This window comes from Pezoporus flaviventris, unplaced genomic scaffold, assembly GCF_033815535.1.
Source record: "Pezoporus flaviventris isolate CSIRO_AGI_PZ_B2104156 unplaced genomic scaffold, CSIRO_AGI_Pfla_v1 ptg000022l, whole genome shotgun sequence".
NCBI classification, from domain to species: domain Eukaryota; kingdom Metazoa; phylum Chordata; class Aves; order Psittaciformes; family Psittacidae; genus Pezoporus; species Pezoporus flaviventris.
Genome location: NW_026892570.1, coordinates 7,284,267 through 7,308,634, shown reverse-complemented (window position 1 = coordinate 7,308,634; position 24,368 = coordinate 7,284,267). Strand labels below are relative to the sequence as shown.

Genomic DNA, 24,368 nt, shown 5'->3' with positions numbered 1-24,368 from the left:
TCACCAGCCAATTCCAGTCTCCAGTTAGGAGACTTGCACTCTTTGTGAGCCTTTGGTTAAACACCATAGCCTGTCTCTCAACTGTGATAAGGCAGAATTTTAACTTTGTGGCCTACATGTGTTGTAGATCTGATATGTCTCTTTTTACTTAATGAAGAAACAGTGAATGGTAGGAGTAAACAAGATGCCTTTAAATACAGTGTATAATTTTTGGTATAGTTGGCACCTTGGTTTACATTCTTTGCCAGTATTAATTGTTGTGACAGGGGATCTGGGGTAACATGTTCCTGCTATCCCATCAAACTCAAAATACAAATGGATCTGAAAAAAAACACTGTGCTCAGTGAACAAAAGCCATTGTTCTGGAGACAAAAAATGAAAATCAGTATTTTGTGGTGATCAGAGCTGTTGATGGGGTCAGTCTTTGGAATAAAAATGCTTGCAGTGTGTGTCCACTGAACCCAGGATACAGTGCTACTCAGAGCTGGGGAATATGAGAGTCACCAGTGATTCCCAAAGCAAAACTTCACTGTTGTGATTTCTTCCTCTCCTTTATGGACCGAAGATTGGCCACACCATAGATACCACCTGTGGTCTTGGTCTAGTTACGCAGGTCTTTCTCCAAGTCCTCATCCTCGTCTCTCACTGCCACTTCTCCATTGCTACTTTCCTTTGCTTCCACAGAAACAGACTTACTGTCCCAGGGGCAGGTTGTGTGTAAGAGTGAGTTAAGACTGCAGGTCTAATGTCTTGGCTCATTAAAGAAAATGGAAATCCCATCTCACAGAGGTCATAAATACTCACCTTTGTACTGGATATATGGTCACTACCAGTGTTTTAGCATGAAACCCTTAACTTCCTTCTTAAATGGCTTTTAAGATCTGAAATATGGGATCCAGAGTGCTGTTTTATTAAATTTTTGAACTACTTTTCAGAAAATTACTTGAATTTCTACATTGTTGAGTATCTCTTAAAAGGTACATGCTTAAAAGGTACTGGAGGAACACGACTGCACAGAGAGAAAAGTCCAAATTAATATCTACTGTTTAATATAGACTGTCATTCATACGGAGTCCAGGTTTCTAAATTCCTGCAAATAATTATCAATTCTGTTGATGAAGTCAATTTTGAAAAGAAACATGCATCCAGAATGCTGCAGATTAGAGATGCAAGAGTTCCTGCTACTTCTGTGAATGCTGAATCTCTAAGATCAAAAGGCTCCTTATTTGAAAAGGTTTACCCATTTCTGCTTTTGAAGGTCTGCAGAGCTCCATCTTGTTTCTAAGCTCAGCTAGGGGAGTGGTTAGTATGTAGGCAATAACTCTTCCATAACATGTCTCCAGAGCTGTTGTTTACACGTGAGCAAAGTTACATATTTTCAAAAATGAAAGGAGACTTGCAAATGTACTAATGTCTGTTTATAGATTTAACAGTATTGAATCCTAACAGTCAAACAACATGAGTAGTAAATTTGTGAAGTAACTTAATCTATATTGTTTGCTGGCAAAATCTGTTGCAAAAGATTTTAGGGAAAAATATTTTATAATTGTACAGATTTAACTTACTTTTGTCAATCCTGATTTTCTTCAGATACATAAAATGCACAGCCCATCTCTGCACAAATGCACAATTCCTAAAACAACCCAGTTACTGTTTAAACAGTTAGTATAAATAATGAACCACTCCATTACCAAGAATATAAATAAATGTAGACAAGTAAGGGTTCTCTAGAGCTGAAAGTTTAGGTTATGAAAAAACATCAACAGCTGTAATTTGTAGGTCCTTGTAGACTGAGGGGTGTGAGTGATGTAAATGTTAGAAAGTTGACATTTAATGTATGTCTATTTTGTCATTTTGCCAAAAGGCAGGACATCACTGTTATTTTTCTTTACCTGTGTACAAATTTTGAGTAGGGCAACATCTGGCAGAAAAAGTCCACAATATGCCTTAAACTTTGAAGTGCTGTAGACAGTACACAGTGCTCTGCTGCATGATGGGTGATGAGTCAAGATTTTAGAGGAGTCTGGTTATAAACATATTTTCCCTGGGTGAAACTAAAAAGAAGACTAGGAGAGCAAAAAGTATTAACTGAAATTTATTTCTTCACATGCTAAGATCTAAAGCAAAGTTAATAATAAAAGCTAGTTTATTCAGAAGCATGCATCTAATGAAATCATAATTTAAAAGGCTTATGCTTAGCTGGTTGAAGGGATATAAGACCCTAATATCTGAGCCTTTAAGACTTCATGTCTAAAATGTACACGGAAACAGCTCAGTTCTCCTCTCTACCCTAAAGTAACCACACACCTGTGAAACACCATGGAAAATGGCTTAGCCAGTGCCTCAGAAGTTTGGTCAGTTTTGGTGAGAACATAACTTTCTAAGACCTAACTTTAAGCCAGCAAATTTAAATACTTTTGTTAGGTTTATTGCAAGTCCTTTGTCTTAAATTGGTAAAGTGAAAGCATGAGGAAAGTTAAGAACTTTTCTTGGGGTGGGGGGAGGGAAGTGGGAGAGTGTGAGAGGGAGGAAAAGATGGATGAAGAGAGGGCAGACTGACCATGAGCACACCAAGGTGAAATGTATACTTGGTCCTGGGAATTCTTTAAATAAACAGAGAATGGTTCATATCTTATGGCTCCTGTCCAGAATATTTACAGAAACACTGTAGTCTGTGCTGTCAGTTAGCATGAGAATGACTACAAAAGCAATCATAAACTACCCAGGTGCTCTGCTGTGTTACCGAGTGAAGGTATAGAATTAAAGCAGTACGTTCTTCTTAGCTGCCTGTTTTGAAACACTCAGAAGAGAATCTCTTTGTTCACAAGGATGCTCTTTCTTTTTCCTCCATAAATGTGCTTTTTTTTAAGAAAAAAATTGTTGTTTTTAGACTGCCTGTTTTGATTAGACTGTGGAATGTTCACTTTGTTTGTTGCAGTACAATAGTGACATGTTTCACAGAAAACAACTCTGCTGTTACTGAACGGACTGTTAAACCGTGTTTGTCAGGGTAGGGATAGCCACCCAAGCATTCACCCTTCTAAGAAAACAATAGCTATGTGGGGAAATGCATATGAGCAGAAAACAAGTTTATTAATAGCTCTGTTAATTCTAGTGGTATCAAGGATTTTGAACGTGCTTTTGAACAGTAAGTAGCAGCTTCAGAGCCTGCCTGCATAAGCAGTGGTCAGTGTGACAGTGATAACCCCTTTGACTCCTCATTCCCAGCCACAGCAAACCTTGTGGTACACACAGAAGAGACAAAGCTGGCTGATAGAGTTTATCTCCCTTACATCTGCTGTTGGAAAGCTTTTTGCAGGCTACCTAGGGGATTTGCAGCTCCAGGGAGCAGGAGTGGAAGGTGCCAAGAAGTTTGTCCATAGTATTACTGCCCTGCTGCACTTCATGGGCAGCAGCTCTGTAACTTCAGGCTTTCTTTACTGCCTTTGGGATGTAAAGCACGTATGGCACGTTTATGTGTATGTATGGCACTTCCTAAGGAGCTGATCGGGAGAATTATTTTCACTAGCAGAATTTCTTAATTATTTCTGTGCGTAATAAAGATAACGTCTAATGACCTCAACTGTAGCTAGGAGAACACAAGTACAAGCAGGAAACGAAGCACTTTTGTCTGTGTTTATCTGAGAAATCAAGACTTAAAGGTGAAAGGATGGCAGAGACAAGAATTAGTACACCAGGTTTCCTGACAAACTGCAGCTTGACATGAATGAACGGACTCTGATTAATGTCCCAATTCTCCCCATGAATAAAAGAAAAAAAACATTTACTGACTTAAACATTTAAAAACCTGACCAATTTCTTGGGTGTAGCAACTGCTTTCTGGTAATCTAATAAAAAATACATTTTCAAATGCTTGGAATTTTTAACTGTGTATGTCTTGATCACTTCTGGCCGATAGTATTTGAGAGACAGTATAAATACAAGTGCTTAAACTGTCTTATTTTTGAAAACTTTGAAATCTGAAGGATTTTTTTTTTTTCCTTAGTACATCTTTTTCTAGGTGGATGTGATTTGTTGAATTTCAAAAGACTTATCACTTGTAAAGCTAACACAAAACATTATTCTCCCATCCTAAAGATATGCTTCTGTAGGCCCATTACACAGGATATAGCAAAGAATTAACACATAAAATTTTGACACATGCCTGCTTGTTTCTGTCCTTGAGTCCTGTAGTTGTCTTCAAATCAGTTATGCACAAGTTTTACTCTTGAAAGGATTTCCCACAAATAAAATATCAGAAATTGTCACAAAATTGTAGTATCTATTATTATGAAAAAAGCCTAGCTAATGCTGAATTTTAAGAATTTCAGTCCTGTTAATACTGAATTATAGATTAGTCTCCAGATGCCCTCCAAGGAAGTCTAAATTTTGTTCAGGCTTTTTAATACTCTGTTGACAGTATAATTACAGCCTTTGTTACCACTGCTGTTTTCCAAACGGTGCTCAGTCTCCCAGAGCTCTTTCTCTCAAAAACTTTAGCTAAAAAATCTGTGGAGGAAAATGTCAACATAAGGGCTTCACCTTACTTTATTACTCTTTGTTAAAGAGTACTGCACCTAAGCACCTTCCTTTGAGTGCTTAGTCACTGAAATGAGGGAAACCTACAGAAATTCAGTCATACTTGCATCTTATAGAAAATGATTTTGATCAATATACCTTGGTAGGCACACTTTTGCAGTGAACTGACATAACTGGATCTTATCCTAACCTAGCTGATATGCTAGCGCTTTGAGTTTGGAGTTTGGTATTGAGTATTAAATTCTTTACTAGAAAAGCAAAATGCATATTAAAGTGTTCGGTTCTTGATTTGCTTGTTGTCCTTGCACTGGAGCTCTTTAATAGCATTGTCATATATTTCTTTTAAAAAAAAAAAACAACAAATTTGAAGTATAGCAGTCAGAATGCAATAAATCAGAACGTGATACAGCCTTTTGTAGTAACTAAAGCAGCAAGCATCAAATTTTACCATAAATTTTAAGTCCACAAAGAATTACCATTTTATGACTCAGGCCAATAAGGTCACTTCAAATCTGCTTAAAAGCCTCGTTACAGTAACATAATACAGTATATGTGTTGCGTTTTCTGTTTATGAAGCAGTTTCACAAAGTCCTTCCAAACCAAGTGACAGAAAGTTTGATGTAGCCTTTGTCTCCTGGAAAGCGATGGGTAGAAAGGTGGATTATGGTAAGTACCTCTGTGACTACTAGAAGTTGAGTTTCTGTGCTATGGCAAGGATACATGTTCTTCAAAGCTGACATTTGGAGTCCTTTTTGTCAACATAATTTAATTTTACTTTTGCTATATTGTAGACCTTTTTCTGGAAAGGGATTTATGCCAGTTAAGGACTACATCTGTTGCTGTTCTTTCCTCAGGCTCCTGTTAGCAGTTACTAACTAGCCAGATACTCAATTCTGACTTCTCTTTCAATTTCTGGAAATGTAGATTCTTTTACAGGTTCGGGAGAGAGTGGTTGGTTTTTTGTATACTTATTTTTGTGCAGAAAAGGAGAAAAATAAAGAGAGAAATATGTATATGTAGTACAGCCTGTTGTATTTTCTCTATATGCACAATAATTTTTTTCTATTCATTTATTGTATTTAGATTGATATGTCTTGTTTGTGTGTTCAAGTTTATCACTGCTTCTCTCTGTTACAAAGACTGCTATATGTTGTGTCAGGCAAATAGGAGAAAAAAGTTGAGTTAATTTACCGTGTGCTACAATTTACGATTTTCAGCATTAACAGTTTGACTGGCTTTCAGTTTCATGGGGGATAGGTATGTTCATAAGTATACACAGAATTTTCTTTTCCAAGGAATTATAGTAATTTCCTGACTTTTTTCAAAGTAGGAGAACATGAAAATAATACTAAATAAATACAATGAAAATATTCTTAGAGTACTTTAGAAGTTTCAGATATGAACTTCATTAACCTAGGAGTCAAATTAATAGACTTTTCTTATCATTTTTTCTTCTGAAAAGTCATAGTAGCAAAAACGATGTCTCTGCCACATTACATAATCAGGAGATACTCATGGACAGCGAAGTAACTGAGCAGAGCACTTAATAACCTATTATCTGTACAGTACTTTCTTTATCAAACAAGTGAGGTTAGTTATTTCAGATTAATATGTACAAGACAGAATACAGAGACAGAGCAGAGCAAAACAGACTAGCCAAGAATGACAAGGTCAAGGGCAATATATCAATCGGTTGGCTTTCTGGGTCACAGTAGTTATAAATATTTGAGAAGCCATTCCAGGAGTAATACAAAGTTCTTTGTTCTGGTTTAGATCTTTGGTCAGATCTTATCTACATTTGTAGAGCTGGACTGTAAATCACCAGTTCTCTTTCATCTTGGCTGCTTTGTAAAAAAAGTAAGAGGCAGTAAGTAGTGGATTTAGTGGAAGTTCCAAAGAAGCTTTTTCCCAGTGTATTCTTTATTTCGTGTCTCACCATAGAAAGTGAAGTACATGCAAATAATCACTCCAGTCTTTTCAAAGATGCATTTCTTAAGTGCATTTGCTACCTACCACAGCAGGTAGCTAATGTTTAGGTTGTGGTTAGCATCTCACTTGGTGCTTTGAACAGAATTCCCTAAGTATTTTCCCACAGCATGGAAACATGCATACACACCAGGAAAAATAACCTCCCATACTTTTAGGAAGACAGTAACTGCTACCTAATAAAGGTTCTCTGCCAAGATTTAAAAGCTGGCTTTAGCTGAATTTTATTTCAGAATATGTAGATTCTCCCAAAATTCCCCATCATGCTCCCAAAGAGGAAGAAACGGCTGGATGCTCACAAAAACAAACCAACAAATCCCCTCCCCCCAAAAAACATACAACAAAACCCGAACCAAAACACTGTAAATAACAAATATTTTAAAAAGCTAAGTAAGTGCTGAGAAATTAATGCCTGAGAGTACTAGAGAAGAAAAAGCTCTGTTTCCAAGAAACTAGTGGCAGATGTAATAAACTTTCCTTGTCTTTGGTACCATGATAGATCATCACTGACCAGCTTAATCTCTGTGACTGTTAGCAATGATAGCTAGTGGCTGCTAATTTTTATGGTAGTTGTTTATCATGTAAATATTATTTACTATAAATGAGGCTGAGCGCCAGGCAACCATCAGATAACTATTGTTATTGCCGGGAAGCTTTGTCAGGTTAAACTCAAGCAAATGAGCTTATTTCTTTGAAACAGAAACTCTATGCTTTTGATGGGAAACAAACTGTTGGCTTTCTTTTAATGCTGATTAGTGTCAGCCCAAAACGGTCAGGCAAGTGAAAAGAAACACACTCTACTTTGAAGTCATCTTGCCAATTGCCTTGTAGTGTTGTGAGTTTCCCCCTTCCACACTACTTGACTGGGCATGCTGCTGTCACTCTTACAGCCTGGCTCCTTTTGAGTTTGAGCCCCTTACCTGTCCATGCTGAGCTGAAACTGCCATCTTCGCCATTTTTGACAGTTCCTTCTCTGAATCAGCTGGTGTGCCAAATACCACAGATCCCAGCCTGTGCAGTAACACAGAACAAGCTGGTCATTATCTGATGGGCTGTCTACCAGCCAGACCTGGGAAATACACATAGTGCAAGGAAAGTGGTTTAACTACATGTGCAAGCAAGAATGGAAAGATTTTATTCTACTTCCTTTTTAATACCATAGCAAACCAGTTAGTATTTTAGAATGTACCCAGTACAGAGAATAAATAAGAGCATTTGCAGTTAAGAAGTTGCCCTTTAAGCTCAATAGTTTTCTGTCTTTCCATTGCACCATAAGTGCCAATGATGCATGTGTTGCTTCCATATATATCGTACAACATGGGACACTTCTGTTGAATCTTCATTATCACAAAAGTCTTAGATTCTATTAGTTATACTTAGATCACATACAAAAATCATGCAATTTCTTGATGTTATCCTGTGTTATAGTGGCTGCTTTGATTGTTGTGTATATTCTGATTCTAGCATCCTCTTCTGCTTGTTAGAGTTAGCAGTATCTTCCTATACTTTGGAGCTAATGCAGTTTTAGAACTGTCCACAACTAACATGAATGAAGGCAACTGCTTAAATACTTGGAACAATATATCTGGCAATTGCTCACATTTGCTACAAGTTCATATGTGAGGGCATTTAGATCAGCATGGTTGGCTTTTTCTTGCAAAACTTTATGGTAATGTATAACACAAGTAAGTAATACCTGTGCAAATATTTGCTTAAGGGTAATGAAAACTGCAGCTGTCCACTTTGACTGAGTAAGCAGTGGTTGCAAGGGAATGTATCAAATATAAAAGGAACATTTGGATCTGAGCAGAGTACCTGGTATGTATATTTTGAGATGTTGAAACATAATAAAATGAAAACCGTATAGAAGTATGTCCCAATTTTAATTCTTACTGTAAAGAACATTCTTCCTTAAAACACAATCTGTTTCAATCCCAAAGTTGAGAGATCTCCATTATGGCTCAGAAGTATTAGGAATGAAGACCAGCATGTTTGGCAGTTGCTTGGAGTAGCTGTTGGCTTTTGTGCGCTCCACACAGCCTGTTCCACTCCCATCTATGATTATGACTGAAATAGTTAACTTACAGATCTGAGCTTTTTGTTGCATTTGTAAAAAAATAAGAGGCTATCACTTCAAGTGAGTGCTTTTTCGAAAACACTTCTATGCAATCTCTGCTGTGGTGTATGTGACTTTCAGGCAAGATTTGTTCAATGTATATATGAGTAAGAATCTGAGGTCATGGCTCAGTGCCACAAGTTAGCCTTGTAATCTAAAATTAGGTTGTGTGTGTTGTTTCTCACTTGTATGTCATGAAAACAGGTGGTTTACAGCCAAGTATTTTGGATGGTGTAGAAGCAAAATGCACCCATGTTATAAACAAAAAAACCTGTCAGTCCTGCTGTCACAGTAACATGAATGTGGGAAAGCCTGTAGTTTGCAAAATAGGAGTTTATACATGCAAGATTCTCAGCTCTTTGATGGTAAGATGCAATTGTGAAAGTGCACTGCACTTCACACCAAGTGTTGCCCCTTTGCATCACTATGTCATTTAGGAACAGCCATGCTGGCTACTGTCAGTGGGACTGTGACCAGGTTTTCTTTCAGTTCTTTCACTGTCCACCCACTGAAAACGGCATGTATCCACATCTGGAACCACTCTGCTCAGTCTGTTTTCCACCTCAGGGCTCTACTCTCTTTTTATTATTGTTTTTAGGAAGAGTATAAGCAAATAATACCACATCTCTTTTCACAGACCAAAGTGTTTCTTGGCTCTGTTAATTAAAGACAAATAACAAAAAGGACTGTATCAAAGTACACTTATGCATCTGAGCTATTCCCTTGCTCTCCCTTCCTCCCCCCCCAGCAGCACAGGTAGTTTAAACAAGAGAAATAGAAATTTCTTTCAGAGCAGACAACTGTTATGACTTTATTGTACACATTCAGTTGTAATGCAAGAAGTCAAACAGATTCTGCAGTAAGAAGAAAAAGATTTTTCCTATCTAGACTGGACAAGCAGCTCCTTAGCAGAAATACTGTGTGGTTTAGATACTTACTCTCAAATGAAGACATATAAATGTTATTAATATAATTTAAATAAATCAATCCATACTGTGAAATGATGAAAAGTCCATTAAATAAAATCTCTTTGAAACATTCGATTAGAATAACTGGTTTGCATATTTCAATGACTAAAATATAGATCTGGTGTTAGTTTCCTTAACGTCTTGGCATCCTTTTTTATCTTTGTCCTTCACTTTCTACACACAGAGGCAAATGTCCACACACACATACATTCGCACAGTCGTATCTGGTCATCAACAGTATTTGCACTGGTCACAGGTGCTGGGAGTGCCCACTGGTGACTTGTCTGGCCATCGCACCTGCATGCTGACCTGCTCAGTCCATACTTGTTCAATGGCTGTCAGTACAAGCCGAACTGTTAGTGGGGAAGAGACATTACTGTATATAGATTATAACTGATTACTCATAGTAATGAGAACTTTCAGTAGAAAATTAAGAATTTTAAGCACTTGATCTAGAAACCAAGATAATTTGTGTTAAAAATACCCTCTTTAAAAATTTAATCCAGTGTATTTAACTTTATGCCAACTGATCATCAGCAAAACCTAGAGTAAGAAATAATTTTGAGTAGTGAGCAGCTGCTTCTCTTTGAACACAGTATTTGGTGTTGCATATTAGCAGCATAACTTGTAAAATCATGTTCTAATATGACTTAGTGGAGACAAATCTCAAGTGGGCAGGTATAACACCAGATAGCCAGAAGCTTACTTTTATATCTTCTTGGGTCTTTAAAAAAAATGTGATGCTTGGTGATAGGAAAGAACATGAGCATCTGTTTAATTATTGTATTTAGGGGTGAATGTCATCCTATCATGGACTCATTTGCCAGCCTTTGCTTCTTATACATTGATAACCCAGGCCTCCTGGCTAGGTGTCCAGGGTTCTGAAATCAGTGTTTTGTGTCAGGCACTGGGGTTTCAGAATTAATTATTCATTCGTATACACTGTATCCTTTCTGTCAGGAGTATGGCTATAATACTTACCAATAAGTACTATCATAATTCAGAAAGTGCTTTTATTAATATGAGCGTGTTATTTACGCTCACTATTTTCCAGAGAGTGGAGTAGCTGGCTGTAACCAGCCTGCTTTCCAATACTGGAGCTGCAATTCCTGGTTATGAAACACAGTTAGAGAGTGAAACCCAAACAAAATGTAGCAAGGTGGTGTTTTGTTTTTTTTTTCACCCACACTTATGGTAGTTCCTCTGCCAGTAGTTGGTCATCCCATCACAATAACCATTAGGATAGGTAATAGCAGTTTCTACTATATTCTGTTATGCTCAGTTGTGATCTGTGTTGTTTTTATATTGCCACCTAGACTGAGGGAGATTAATGTGTTGTTTTGTTTCAAATGCAGGACAGCATTTAAGAATGTGCCTAAAAATAAGCCCATTTTCTGTGTCTGTCTCACTAGGAATGTTTTTCTGAATGGGAGTCTTAAAAGATTTCACCCTAAGGCTGCAAACAGGACTGGCATTTTTGGATTCTAAATTATTTTTCAGAAAAAAAAAAAGTGCTGTGAAAATCGTTTATCCCTGTTGATGGAGTGTTATACTCATAAATCATGATTATTTTCAGCCTTTTGGTTGAGACTATTTTGTTTTCACAGCCAGGAGCAGTAAAATAATCAATCATAATGCCATGGATAATTATCATGTTGCTTGGTGTTCTTTGAGCTACTGCAGGTGTGTTCTGAGCCTCTATTGGTTGTGTTTAAACTGTGATTTTACAGCTGAGGTGGTGAAGAGCTTTGGAATGTACCCACTATTTTTTTTTTTTTTTTTAATGTCCCTTTTTTAACATAATGCGTTACTAACAAAGATCATTTATTAAGAAATCCAGAATGACCTGTGTTTTTATTACAGTTGGGGGTTTTATATACTCCTTGGTATATTGACTTGAACTGCCTAACATATAGCTGTACAGAAAAGCTATGTTTGTGATAGCTAGTAGACTCAGTTTCACTGTTGCTAAATTGGAAATGACATTGAAATGCATTTGTGGTTTAAAAAAACTCAAGTATTTCATGCTGTAAATACTGTGGAGTTCATTCTTATTTATTAAACATTCAGAACAGTTTTACTGACATAATTACATCTTAATTTGTTTCCAAGTAGTCCTTTAATTTTTACTTTTCCTTACTAGAAGCAAAGCTAGTGGTCTGCAGTGACTGTAGGGTTTCTCTGCCACATTGTGCAGGAATAAGGTTAAAATCTAGGATTCCATGATCAGTTGAAAGTGGCATACATCACCACAGTCATCAAAAAACTCCCTCCTTCCTTTTCTCTGCCCCAGCTTCTTGCTTCCATGCTGCTCCCTTGCTTCTGCTGACTCAAATGCTAAAGGCAGCTGCACTGGGAACCACATCAGGGAGGTAACCCTTCCCCTTCTCAGCCCCTGGGCAATTGAGGTACAAAAGATTATGGGATACTTAACTGCAGACATGAATTTCGATGCCCACATGCTTTTGAAAATCCTGGTAGACATCTGTCTGCATCTTTTGGCATCACATGCTTTTAGCAATCTGGCCTAAGGTGACTTGGCCGGGACTTTGCAGGAAGTCCTAAGCACTGAAAATAGAATTTGGATATTTATTTGTGCAGATTGGGTTCCTATTTAATAATCCCCATTCTGTGTTGTAAAATAAGAGGAGATGAACTTTATTGTAACTTTATAAAAAAAAGTGTTTTGGCTGTGAATTAATTGGCTTATTTGTAATCCAAAGCATATCATACTCAGACCTTGGTTGTGCGCTAAAACTGCTGATTTAAAATGAGTATCTTCTTTTCCATGGGTGCTGTCTGGTTTACTGCAGTGTTGTAGCAGCTTTTAATAAGGGATTCTCTGTGAATGAAATCTGAATAAATCTCTGTGTTTGGTTTGTCTCACTAAAATCTCTAAACTCTCATTTTAAGTGGCATATATGATTTGCAAGAGGAAGAATCTAAGTTATTTCATAGCTAAGCTCAGTGATGATAGTTGTATTATGAAGGGGTAAAGACTGACAGTACAATTGAAAATGCAGCTGTGTGGTTAATGTAAAATATTCATTAACAGTATGAGGCATTAAAATATTCATTGAAGTCTGTGTTTGAATCCCTGGTAATAATATTTTAAATGACTTCTCTGATTTTATTCTTTTCACACTGACTTCATAGTACTTGGTGAAGCACCTGGCTGGTGATTAAGATAAACTGCATCTTCAGTTTACTTTTTCCTGTTTTGAAGGTTCATTGCAACCCTGTGTGGAAATCAGGAATCATTTCTTCTCTGCAATTTTGTGCTGATGGCCAGCTGATTTCTTTTACTGTGTTTACAGTGGTCTGGTGGTAGGTTACAAAGGATTGTTTTAATTTACAAAATCAAATTAAAAGTTCCTGCAGGAGCCTCATGAACTCTGTAAGGCAGCTTTTTTGTTATCAACTAGTCTATCTTAGATGAGTCTGTGAACACACACATTCACAGTAGCAGAGGTTAATGCAATATACAGATTCTCTTTTTATGTATTTAACTGACAAAAGGATGTTAAATTATAAGATTTTGAATCTCCATTAAGATTTTTTGAGAAATTACATGCTTTAACATGAGTGTGTGTTTGGAATTTTATTTTAAATCAATGATAAATTGTCACTTCAAAATAAATAATGAAACCCTTTTCATTGCTATATCATAAAGGTCAGATCTGCCTTAATCCCCTAGTGTAGTTCCCACATACTGCAACAGAGTGCTTTTCCCAGTACTTGCTGAAATGAAACCATTTCAATGTAGCTACAAGGTAAAATAGAAAAAAAACAACAACCAAACAACTAAACAGGGTAAAATTCACACTAATGGAACAAGCGATTTGCTTAAATAAGAAATGCTTATAAATTGAAGGAATTTATTCTGTACAACTCAGCCCTGGCTCTTGTAAAAAGTTTCTGGTCTTATGTTTTCTACCAGCTTTCTGATGGTTCTGTGACTTGCAGGCTGGCTTTGGTTTTACTTTAAATATACTTATTTAATGTTATTTTGATGTTACAACATAGCAGGCTTAGAAAAACATACTCAGTTTCTAATGGTCTCATAGTGAGAGCTATTTATTACTATGAACTTAAATGAAAGTAATTTTAAAGAATTTCAGATGGCTAAAGAATAAATTTTAACTAACTAGTTAACATACTATCCTGTGAATAATACATTTTGCAAGATGACAGTAAAGTAAGTGCCTATTTTTCAGACCTTACATTTGTCTGAGTAGAGCTACAACAAAAAAGTGCATGTTACTTCCCAAACCATCAGCTATTTTTATGTGAAGCTGCAGCAGCTGAGCAGCGTGTGCTGTGGAGGTCCTAATCTGCCAGCACTATGAAAGGGGTGCACTGATTTTATGCTACAAACTGCATCTTTTGTAGACTATTCACCACCCTTTACAGGTCTGCCAAGCCCACTCTGCAATTGGTTGCCAGGGGCTGCAGATGTTGGAAAAGAGAAATTTCAATGAAAGGCCCTGATTCAGCAACCCAAGCAGCCTCCTTCCCCCAGCCAAAGTAATCAGATTGGCAGCTGAATCAACGGGTACAGTGGGCCCTTTGTTTGGGAGCTCCAGAGGTTAGTAATTGACAGAAGGTCAACAAAGTTTTATGAAGAAAAGAACAGAATATTAGAGGGTATTAGGCTGAAGAGAGAGAGTTTGGTAGTTTTATGTAATTGGAAGAAAGTTAGAACCTGAGTCAAGGGTTACAGCCACGGGAAGAAAAGTTGCATATTGCTGTTTAAATGTGAAAATAGTTTCAGCTCCAGAAACAGTATTATTGTTGAGTGGATAGAATATCTGAACAAAAATCTGCAGTTTTCCTAATGGCAGTTGTGTGCAATTGTTGGTGTTGAAGGATTTATTTACGAGCTTTATGTATAATGCTAGAAGGATGGTTGTTTTTCTCATAGCATCATAAGACAGAAAAAATCTTAAGCTGTCCTGTTGACTCTGGGAGAAGTATTAGCTGTTATCTATGCCGTGTCATATGCAATACATGCTTGCCTAATCTGCCACCCTGGAAAATTTCATTCACTGAGACCTGTACGTTTGAAGAATGCTAGCTCTCAGTCCATGCTTAATCTCCTTCAGACTAAGCATGGGTAGTACTAATTTAGTTTTAATTTTTATTAGACATGTTTTGTAGACCAGCCTTATGACACTAATTGTAGTATTTCAGTTTTACCCATATCCATCTTAAAATGGAATACAAAAAATTGGAGAGGGTTCTCCAGGGCCTTACTAGCACTAAGTAGACTGGGAGGATTACTACTGTTTATGTGTTCCAATATGATGTTTGCTGTGTTTGCAATAGCTTGAGAACGCTGATGTTTGTTCAGTTCTAATCTACGCAAGCCAAGTCAGTGTTGGCTTCTATGCTGATTATTACTCATCTTTTATTTTAAATGCTGAAAAATAACCTCTTTGTTCCATTATTTTCCAGGAATTAAAGTGAAGATGATGGGTCTATAATTCTCTGGCAGTCTTTTTCACCCTTTTTAATAAATAATAGGAAATATTTGTGCAATTTCCCATCTTTTATGATCTCGTATGTGCTCTGCAAGAATTAAAAAGCAGTTATTAACATTGCATGGCATTGCATCAGCCAGCCCTTAACTGCTCTAAATTAATCAGACCCACTCTGGTTGAAAATACCTGAGCTTGTTATTCTCTTCCTGTGTGAGGCTGAGGCCTTGGTTTATCCCTGGTATCAATTATGATAACTTCCTCCTTGTGACTGGCTTTTTGATGAAGATTAATGTATTGTTTTGATGTCTGCTTATGCCCATGAGCATTTTGAAATCTGTTTGTTGCAATTACCTCTCAAGTAAGGAATGATCTGTGAACTCATGACCATTTCAGAGGGAAAAATTTAGCTCTTTTATGATGTATAGCATATGCCCTGTGATTTGACACTGTGATCATTTTGGCAATTTATTTTTCAAATGTGTGAAAGAACATTCCTTTCTCAATAACACAGGATGCTTGCTTGTGTATTTTCTTTGTCATTGGTGCCGAAAATGGAGCGATGGGGCTACCTGTGCTGGACCTTGTCAGTAAGCAAATCTTCCTCATATTTTCAGGAGAACTGAATTGACAAAAGAAGTGATTAATTATTTATATTCAGTTTGGAAAAGGATTTTGTATACTGCTGGTTTTCTTGCTCCAGTTTGCTATATTAAGTCAAAGAAAGAGAATGTATTTTGTACATCAGAAATATAGAACACGGAGTTCAAATATGGTTTCTGTTTTGGAGCTGGGATTTTCCTTTAATTGAAATAACTTCCTTTAATGCCCTGAAAAGTTAAGAAATACTTTTTGTGTTGATGAGCAGTTTAAACAAAGTACTATTTACAGCATCTTCATTTTACTTGACCATGTGGTTCCTGAAAAGAGGGGTATTCTTGTGGATCTGAACTGTAGCACATCTGGAAAATACATTGTCCTGTACTGGCAGTTGGCATTCAGGCTGAGTTCTGGTTATGTTGAAGTCTTGTTTGGTCACGCAACATGCAAGGAGGACAGATACTGGTGATCTTTTCTACCTGGCAGTATCACAGTAAATTAAATTAAAGAAGTGGGTGTTCAGAAATAAGCCATGATAGATTTAATGTCTAAGCAGAGAACATATGCAAATGAAAAATGTGAGAGTAACCATGGTGGAGCAGATGAGAGATCAATGCAATCCTGTGTCTTGCCTCCCATGGCAGCAAAAGAAGATGCTCCAGTAAAAATGTAAGAAGAGGTCTAGTGTACATAGTACTCTATGCTGGGTATTTACCTAGCCTCCAGCCATTTTGAGCTCAGAGACTTAGTTGTTTGCACAGGCTTTCTCCGAATTAGTTAGTTCTGCATGGATTTTTGTAGAATTGTAGAATTAACTGAGTTGGAAAAGATCTCTAAGATCATCAAGTCCAACCATTACCTCAGGACTGCCAAAACCACCACTAAGCCATGTCATTAAAGGCCTCATCTCAATGTCCAGTCTCACCTGTAACATATGTGAACTCTGCCCGCAGCCTAACTGCATATTTTATTCCCAAAAACTGAATCTCCTGTGCAGGTCCCTTGACCTTACTCCGTTTTATGGCAAAACCGGCTTTCAGCAGGATTTGGATTATTTTCCTCCCTTTCTCAAAGACTTCTTCCGCTGTATCGCCCCACACAATAATGTCATCAATGTATTGCAGGTGTTCTGGAGCTTGCCCCTGTTCCAGTGCAGTCTGGATCAGTCCATGGCAAATGGTAGGGCTGTGTTTTGACTTTCGGCTCGGGAACAGAGCTGATAGAGATGTTTTGGTTTGGCCAAGGACTTTGTGAGCCTCATGCTCTGCCAGGGAGGAGGGGAAGCTGGGAGGAAGCAGAGACAGGACACCTGACCCAAACTGACCAAAGAGGTATTCCATTGTTCTGTCAGCTTGCGGTCTTGCAAGTCTACCTTTTTTTCTTAACATTATATGACAACGCTATATTTGTAATAGGTAAGCAAAAAAGACGGAACTATCCAATATCTTTGTTGCATCTAAAATCAGTGTAATGAACAGTTATATTTTTTCTGGCTTATTGGTCAAGACTGACAGTGAAAGTCTGACACCTAAAATTACTTCATGGAATTTCCTCCTTTTCAAGCAGTGGAGTAACACATAATGCTGCTAGGAAAAGGTACAGGAAGTAAGAAGAATAAAAGCAAAATGGGATACCCTTACTGAAATATTAACAAAGTGGGAAAAAGAACATAAGTTAAAAATTAGGTAACACTGCAGAGAGTTGGTGATGGCACTTGATACAGGGTGCATCTGCATTACAGTGAAGGAAATTGGATTAAAAATGACAAAAAGAACTATTATCTGTTCAGAAAAACATCATGGATTTACTCATATAAGAAAAAATGTTCTAAGTTATTAGTGCAAAATCAGAAAGAACTGAGAGTAGTAATTCAACAAGAATACACAGTTTTTTCCTTAAAGTTCTTCACAGCAGTGGGGTTTAATTCTTTTTAATCCAAGAGGAAAAGATTCTATTTGGCTGTAATGACTTGTTTGTCATTTGATCAAAAATCAGTTATGGAGTAAAAGACTTCATATTGATAAAAACTTTTCAGTGTTTTAAGTTGTGGTACAGAAACTTTAGGGTTAAAGCTTGGAATTAATAATAAATGTGGTCAAAGTGGAATTTTGCAGATTACAGAAAATATACATATTTCTTTCATAGAAGCAAGTTTAAATGACAGATCTGGTTTGTGTTTATAAATTCCAAAATGCATGAAGGACTTTCAATTTTAAATTTGCTTAGTTATAGAGGCTTGGCTGGTAGGTAGTGTCTATGGTTGGTAATTGTTCTCTGGTAAAGCACATTGGAGATTAAAGCACACTGGAGATTAAAGCACATGGAGATTAATGTTTTTTCCCAGACATAAACACAAGAGTGAATCACACAAAAATATTATTGAAACATTTACAAATCAGCAAATGTTATTGTTTCTTTCCATCTCTGCCTTGAAAAGTTAAAAAAAATTAAGAAGTAGAGGTCTGGGAAGGAGGGAAGCGAGAAAAAGATGTTTCTGTATGCATTTATCTGAGCTTCCAAAGTTTTTTCCTATGTGAATTCCACTAAATGACTAAAGAAATAGAAATAACTATTTTAAAATTGAACACGTGGCATTAACCCAAAAGCACCACTCAGAACACAGCCAAGTGTGCCTAAGAATGGGCTCCTACACGTAGAGTTTCATCCTGTGTATATTGGTGGATTATGATCACCAGAAAAAGCAAAGTGCAAGTACTTGGGGACTAAAAGAACAGGTTCGATTTTTTTTTTAATTTTTTTTTAATCCAGTGTCTCATCTTGGATTTATCTTCCTTGTGGTCAGTAAATGTTGCTGCCCCATTATATGGGACAGCAACTTATGCAACATAGGGAAGGTCAAGCAGAAGCAGGTGAATAGAGGCGAACTTGCCTTGCTGACCATTTGTAAAAAATGAGATGTGACATACCTCTGCTGAAATTTGACATATCCTTATCATGCATTCATCCATTCACACTGGATCAAGCAAATCAACAGAAAAGTCAGGCCCTGAGTCTGCACCATACCCTCAGGGGCATGATCTACAATGGCAATTTAAGATGCCACCACCTTGGCCACCCACTTCCATTTCTCCCTCCAGTCTGCAGATGAAGAGTATCATTTCATTGGACTGTGCTGGGAGTAGCAGAATATGCCTGCCCAAGCCTTAGCTGTTCCAATTTGAAAGACAATGTGTTACCAGGGATATAGCACTGTCTTCACCATTACTCTAACTGGGGTGTCTGGGAATGAGCACACAACTCATGTAGAATCAGTAGTACTGCCTATACAGCAGGAACCTTAATTCAACAAACTCTTTTTTCTTCCCAGGTGAAATGGAAATTGCAGAAGCAAATGACCCCTTAGGTCATGTGGATGGACATGAGAGACCAATTCCAACACCTAAAGGTAAAATCAATTGTAATCAATTGTAGCTACTTTTTTCTTGTTCATTACTCCCACACTGGTGGACTGGATGTTTGACCCAAACAGAGGGCTATTATCACCTGTGTTTGACCCAAAAGAGGGTTATTATGACCTTCCTAGCATATTTTCTGTTACATTGGTACCATGAAAATAATTTAATTCTTTACAGTGCCATACTTGGCATCTGTAGGTAAATGTTAAGCACTGATATCTCTAAATATCTTTGGTCTGATATAATTAAATCTCGCCAATGGAAACACAGAGATACTTACTTTTTAAGTAGCTCTGAGTGTTAGAGATATAATTTTTTTTATTTTTTTTAAACAGGTGGCAATGGCAGAATTTCTAGTAACTTGTTAGATAGCATAAAATTTTATGATACTTTATCACTTAAACTACAGGTCCAAATGTTTTCTTGGATCTGAAAATGCACATATTTGCTGTATGTTGTGAGTCCAATTACAATCTGGTACAACTTCCTAAATCAGGACATTTTCAGTGTTCTAACCAAAGAAAAATGTTTTCTCACTTGTAGTACAGATTTTTTTTTTTATTTTGTGTGGATGCACTGCTAAAGTCAACACTTTTGCTTAGAAAAAAGGTCAATTTTGTTAGCATAAAGAGCTCAGCCTTTTTACCTTATGATTAGCATTCTCAGCAAGATGAACACATGTTAAAGCCTATGAAGCTCTGAGGTGCTGGTCAGATGCTCTTTCTTGAAGCTTCTACTTCAGAGAGCCTAAGTTTGAGACTGCCTTGGAATATAGTCTCTGTTCTCATAGATACCTAATATCATAAGTGCTTCATTTCATAGAATCATAGAATCATAGAATAGGGTTGGAAAGGACCTTAAGATCATCAAGTTCCAGCCCCCCTGCCATGGGCAGGGACATGTCACACTAAACCATATCACCCAAGGCCTTGTCCAACCTGGTCTTGAACACTGCCAAGGATGGAGCATTCACAACGTCCCTGGACAACCCATTCCAGTGCCTCACCACCCTAACAGGAAAGAGTTTCCTCCTTATATCCAATCTGAACTTACACTGTTTGAGTTTTAACCCATTACCCCTTGTCCTATCACTACAGTGCCTAATGAAGAGTCCCTCCCCAGCATCCCTATTAGGCCTCCTTCAGATACTGGAAGGCTGCTATGAGGTCTCCACGCAGCCTTCTCTTACCCAGGCTGAACAGCCCCAACTTTCTCAGCCTGTCTTCATATGAGAGGTGCTTCAGTCCCCTGGTCATCCTTGTGGCCCTTCTCTGGACTTGTTCCAACAGTTCCATGTCCTTTTTATGTTGAGGACACTGCACACAGTACTCCAAGTGAGGTCTCACATAAGCTCCTTTTGATGCAGCCCAGGATACGGTTGGCTTTCTGGGCTGCAAGGGCACACTGCCTGCTCATGTTCATTTTCTCATCAACCAGAACCCCCAAGTCCTTCTCTGCAGGGCTGCTCTGAATTTGAATTTGAATGCCATTTTGGCTTCTTACCTTGACTGTGCTTAATAGAAGCTATTTTTTCAAAATTTTCCATTAATTTCTATCCTTTATTAAATAAAAGATGTATTCATGTTTGTGCATCTCTGTGTTGTTACTAATCATCAGTGACACCTGATCATTGTGTGTCCTTCCCATTTGGAAAGAAGGTGTACTCCTCAACCCTTTCCACTTCCTGAAGCTCCCAAATTATTTTAGAGGATTAAACTTTGACCTCCTTTATGAGAATATATTTCAGTAACAGTCATTCCTGTCAGCAATACTGTATATTACAGTTGGTTTATTCACTCCACACTCACATACCCACTAATTTTGATGGGAAAAGGTCCATGTTTAATCTTTAACTGCATCTGACAAGCTTGTTTACTTGGCAAGTTGGTCCACTTTACTCTTCTATTATATCTGAACTTTTAAAGGTACAGATTTAAAAAAAATGTTTTTTTTCATATGACATTATGTGGTTAAATTCTTGCTGAGGAAGGAGTTACAGTTATTTCCTTTTTTTCAGGGCCACAGGCAATACCTGTCTAAGGAAGTAATTAATCACATCTCAAGCATTTCTACATCATAAGGATTTTCTGTTTCCTTCAGAAAAAAGAAGAGACCCTTGTTCTCATATGACTGAATGGTACTGAATCAGTTGTTAGTTCCCAAGATGCCTGGTCAGGAAATGGGTCTCATTTTGCTCCCGTTTTATTTTTGTGGCTACAAAATTCTTCAGAATAAGCAAAAATTTCTTGGCTGAAATTTTTTGTTTCTTTGGTTGGAATGTTAACTTATGTGGTCCTATATCATAGTGAGGTAGCAGTTTTTGTTTTAAAAGAATCCTTGGACAGTTCTGCTTCAGAGTTTGTGTATACTATTAAGACCATTAGAAAGAGATCTTCAGCTTCTTTCACCACATCAACCTTTTTTCCTTCCTTGAGAAATGTGAAGTTACTCTGTTTTGTTTATAACCTCTTTTTTTTTTTTTTTTTCCCTGATTGTAGAATAGACTCCAAATAGTCCTGAAAATAGTAGTAAATGGGCTTTACTAATGCCCGAAGTTAAAGCCAGTTTAGAAGTACTAAGTGTATTGGTCGCTTTCTGCTCTAAAGCCTCCAGAAGTCCTGAAAATTGGTTCTGTCTCCAAAGAAGTAACCAGGTTAAACATTATTATTAATAATGTGCACTTTAAAAAAAGCTGCAAGTCTCTTCCTGCAAGTGAAGCTAGCCTTCTGATCTTGCGATAGGACCATGACTTGGCTAGGGCTTTGAGGAGAATTTATCTTCCCCTGTTTCCTTTAAGTGAGCATCTGAATCATCAGAAGAACAAAGCCTCTCAGCAATGTCTCACAGAAGAGCAGAGCAGAACACTGAACATTTGCTATAGAAGAATTTAGGGCTGCTTTGGAATAAAAACAAAAGATTAGAAGTCAAATCTCCTCACAGTCCAGCAAGCCTTTTCAGAGATGATCCCTTCTTTGATGTTGATTTCACTCATAGAACCACAGAATCATAGAATGTTTAGGGTTGGAAAGGACCTTAAGATCGTCTAGTTCCAATCTCCTTGCCATGGACACAGATACCTCATGTTAGACCATGTGTCCTGGGTTCAGCAGTAGCAGTCATTTTTCTCCTTCTTGGTAGCTGGTGCAGTGCAGTGTTTTGACTTTCAGCTCGGGAACAGAGCTGATAGTGATGTTTTGGTTTGGCCAAGGACTTTGTGAGCCTCATGCTCTGCCAGGGAGGAGGGGAAGCCGGGAGGAAGCAGAGACAGGACACCTGACCCAAACTGACCAAAGAGGTATTCCATACCACAGCACGTCATGCCCAGGATGTAACTGGGAGTTAGCCGGAAGGGCTGGGGAGACTGCAGGGTTGGAGGAGGTATCGGTCGGAGCTTGGTCGGGCTTGGGGGGCGAGTTATCGGTCAGCTGGTGCTGAGGTGTTGTATTCTCTTCCCTTGTTATTTCCTTTATCATTATTATCATTGGTGGTAGCAGTAGTGATTTGTGTTATACTTTAGTTACTAAACTGTTCTTATCTCAACCCGTGGGAGTTGCATTCTTTTCGATTCTCCTCTCCGTCCCTCCGAGAGCAGGGGGAGGGCAAGAAAGGGGGGGAAGTGAGTGAATGAGTTACCTCACTGGGTTTAAACCACGACACCATGTCATCCAAGGCTCTGTCCAGCCTGGTCTTGAACACTAATGGGACCCAGGGATGAAGCATTTACCACTTCCTTGGGGCAACCTGTGCCAGTGCCTCATCACCCCCACAGCATACCAGTCGAGCATCTCTTTTGTATCTTTCTGTTTTACAACAAGTATTCAAACAAACTTCCTGATTCCTAAAAAGTCTCTTTCCCCTGTTAAAGAGGCAGAACAGTGTCAGCCCCATGCTCCACTCTGGAAACTTGCTGCCTGGGGGATCTTGTTCTGCTCCCTTCACACCTTCCCGCACTCCAGCTTTTCCTCTTGCTGATGCTGGTGACGGAGAAAGTTCTCTCTCTCTCTCTTTCACTGCAGCAGAAGGTTGGCCAGGACAAGGCCAACAGGGAGCTTTCCTTTCTGAAGCCCAGAAGAGAAAAAGAACATACCTGTTAATTGCAAACAAATGCAAGAGGTGTGGCAGAAGCTGAAAACAAGTTTTTCTTTGGTGATGAACATTGTTGGTGCATCATCATAGAGAGGCTCACTGCTCTCAGTCTTGTACTCTTTAAACAAGTCTGGTAAAAGTATTGAAGGGTAAAATACAAACTCCTCATGCATAGATTAGCTTATAAATCTTACTTACAGTAAAATAAATAATGACTGATCATGGGAATGTTGGACCGATGCACCCTAAGAACTGCACGAGTAAGGAGAACCTGCAATAGCTGAGACATTGAGTGAGTTTAGTTGCTCCAGGCGCCTGACCTTAACTGTAGTTGGTCTGGGAACTTACTCTGGTTCAAGAGGTATGTACATAAATCCAGCTTATGACTGGACATTGGCTGCTTTTATTTGACATAAGGTAACCTGTCAGGAATAACATGCATGTTTTCTAAAAATGATGGCTTTAATTTACAGTGCCTCACATGTTATCTGTTTGTCCTGGGTTCAGCAGTAGCAGTCATGTTTATCCTTTGTGGCAGCTGGTGCAGTGCTGTGTTTTGACTTCCAGCCTGGGAACAGTGCTGGTGATACCGATGTTTGCAGTTGTTGCTAAGTGATGTTCACCCTGACCAAGGACTTTGTGAGGCTCATGCTCTGCCAGGGAGGAGGGGAAGCCGTGAGGAAGCAGAGATGGGGCACCTGACCCAGGCTAGCCAAAGAGGTATTCCATACCACAGCACATCATGCCTGGGGTGGGGGGTAACTGGGAGTTACCCAGAAGGACACGGGCTTTTGGGTCAGACTCGTTTCTTGGCCGGTGGTATTGTATTCTCTTCCCTTGTTATTTTCCCTTATCATTGTTGTAGTTGATAGTAGCGGTGGTGATTTGTTGCTGGACTGTTCTTGTCTCAACCCGTAGGAGTTGCACTCTTTCGATCCTCCTCCCTGTTCCTCTGGTAGCGGGGAAGGGGAGAGCCCCGGGGGGGGCGGGGAGTGTCTCGATTGCTCTCAGCCCGGCACCACTCACTGGGAGTGAGTGAACAAGCTGTCTGGCTGGGGTTTAAACCACGACAGTTCTTTTTTGGCACCCAGTGTGGGGCACAAGTGGTTGAGATAACGACAGATCTGTCCAGATTAATAGTCACTCATCACAATGCTGATTTACTGGCTCTCAAGGT

At 38.4% G+C, this 24,368-nt stretch overlaps 1 protein-coding gene across 1 annotated transcript in view; it reads left to right on the top strand.

Moving 5' to 3' along the window:
* The window catches only part of ROR2 (receptor tyrosine kinase like orphan receptor 2), a 164,606-nt gene that overhangs the window by 78,206 nt on the left and 62,032 nt on the right, over nt 1-24,368 (top strand). The window contains exon 2 of the mRNA XM_061456367.1: nt 19,018-19,095. Within this exon, the coding sequence (XP_061312351.1) occupies nt 19,018-19,095 (78 nt within the window). The remainder of the gene's footprint in view (nt 1-19,017; nt 19,096-24,368) is intronic.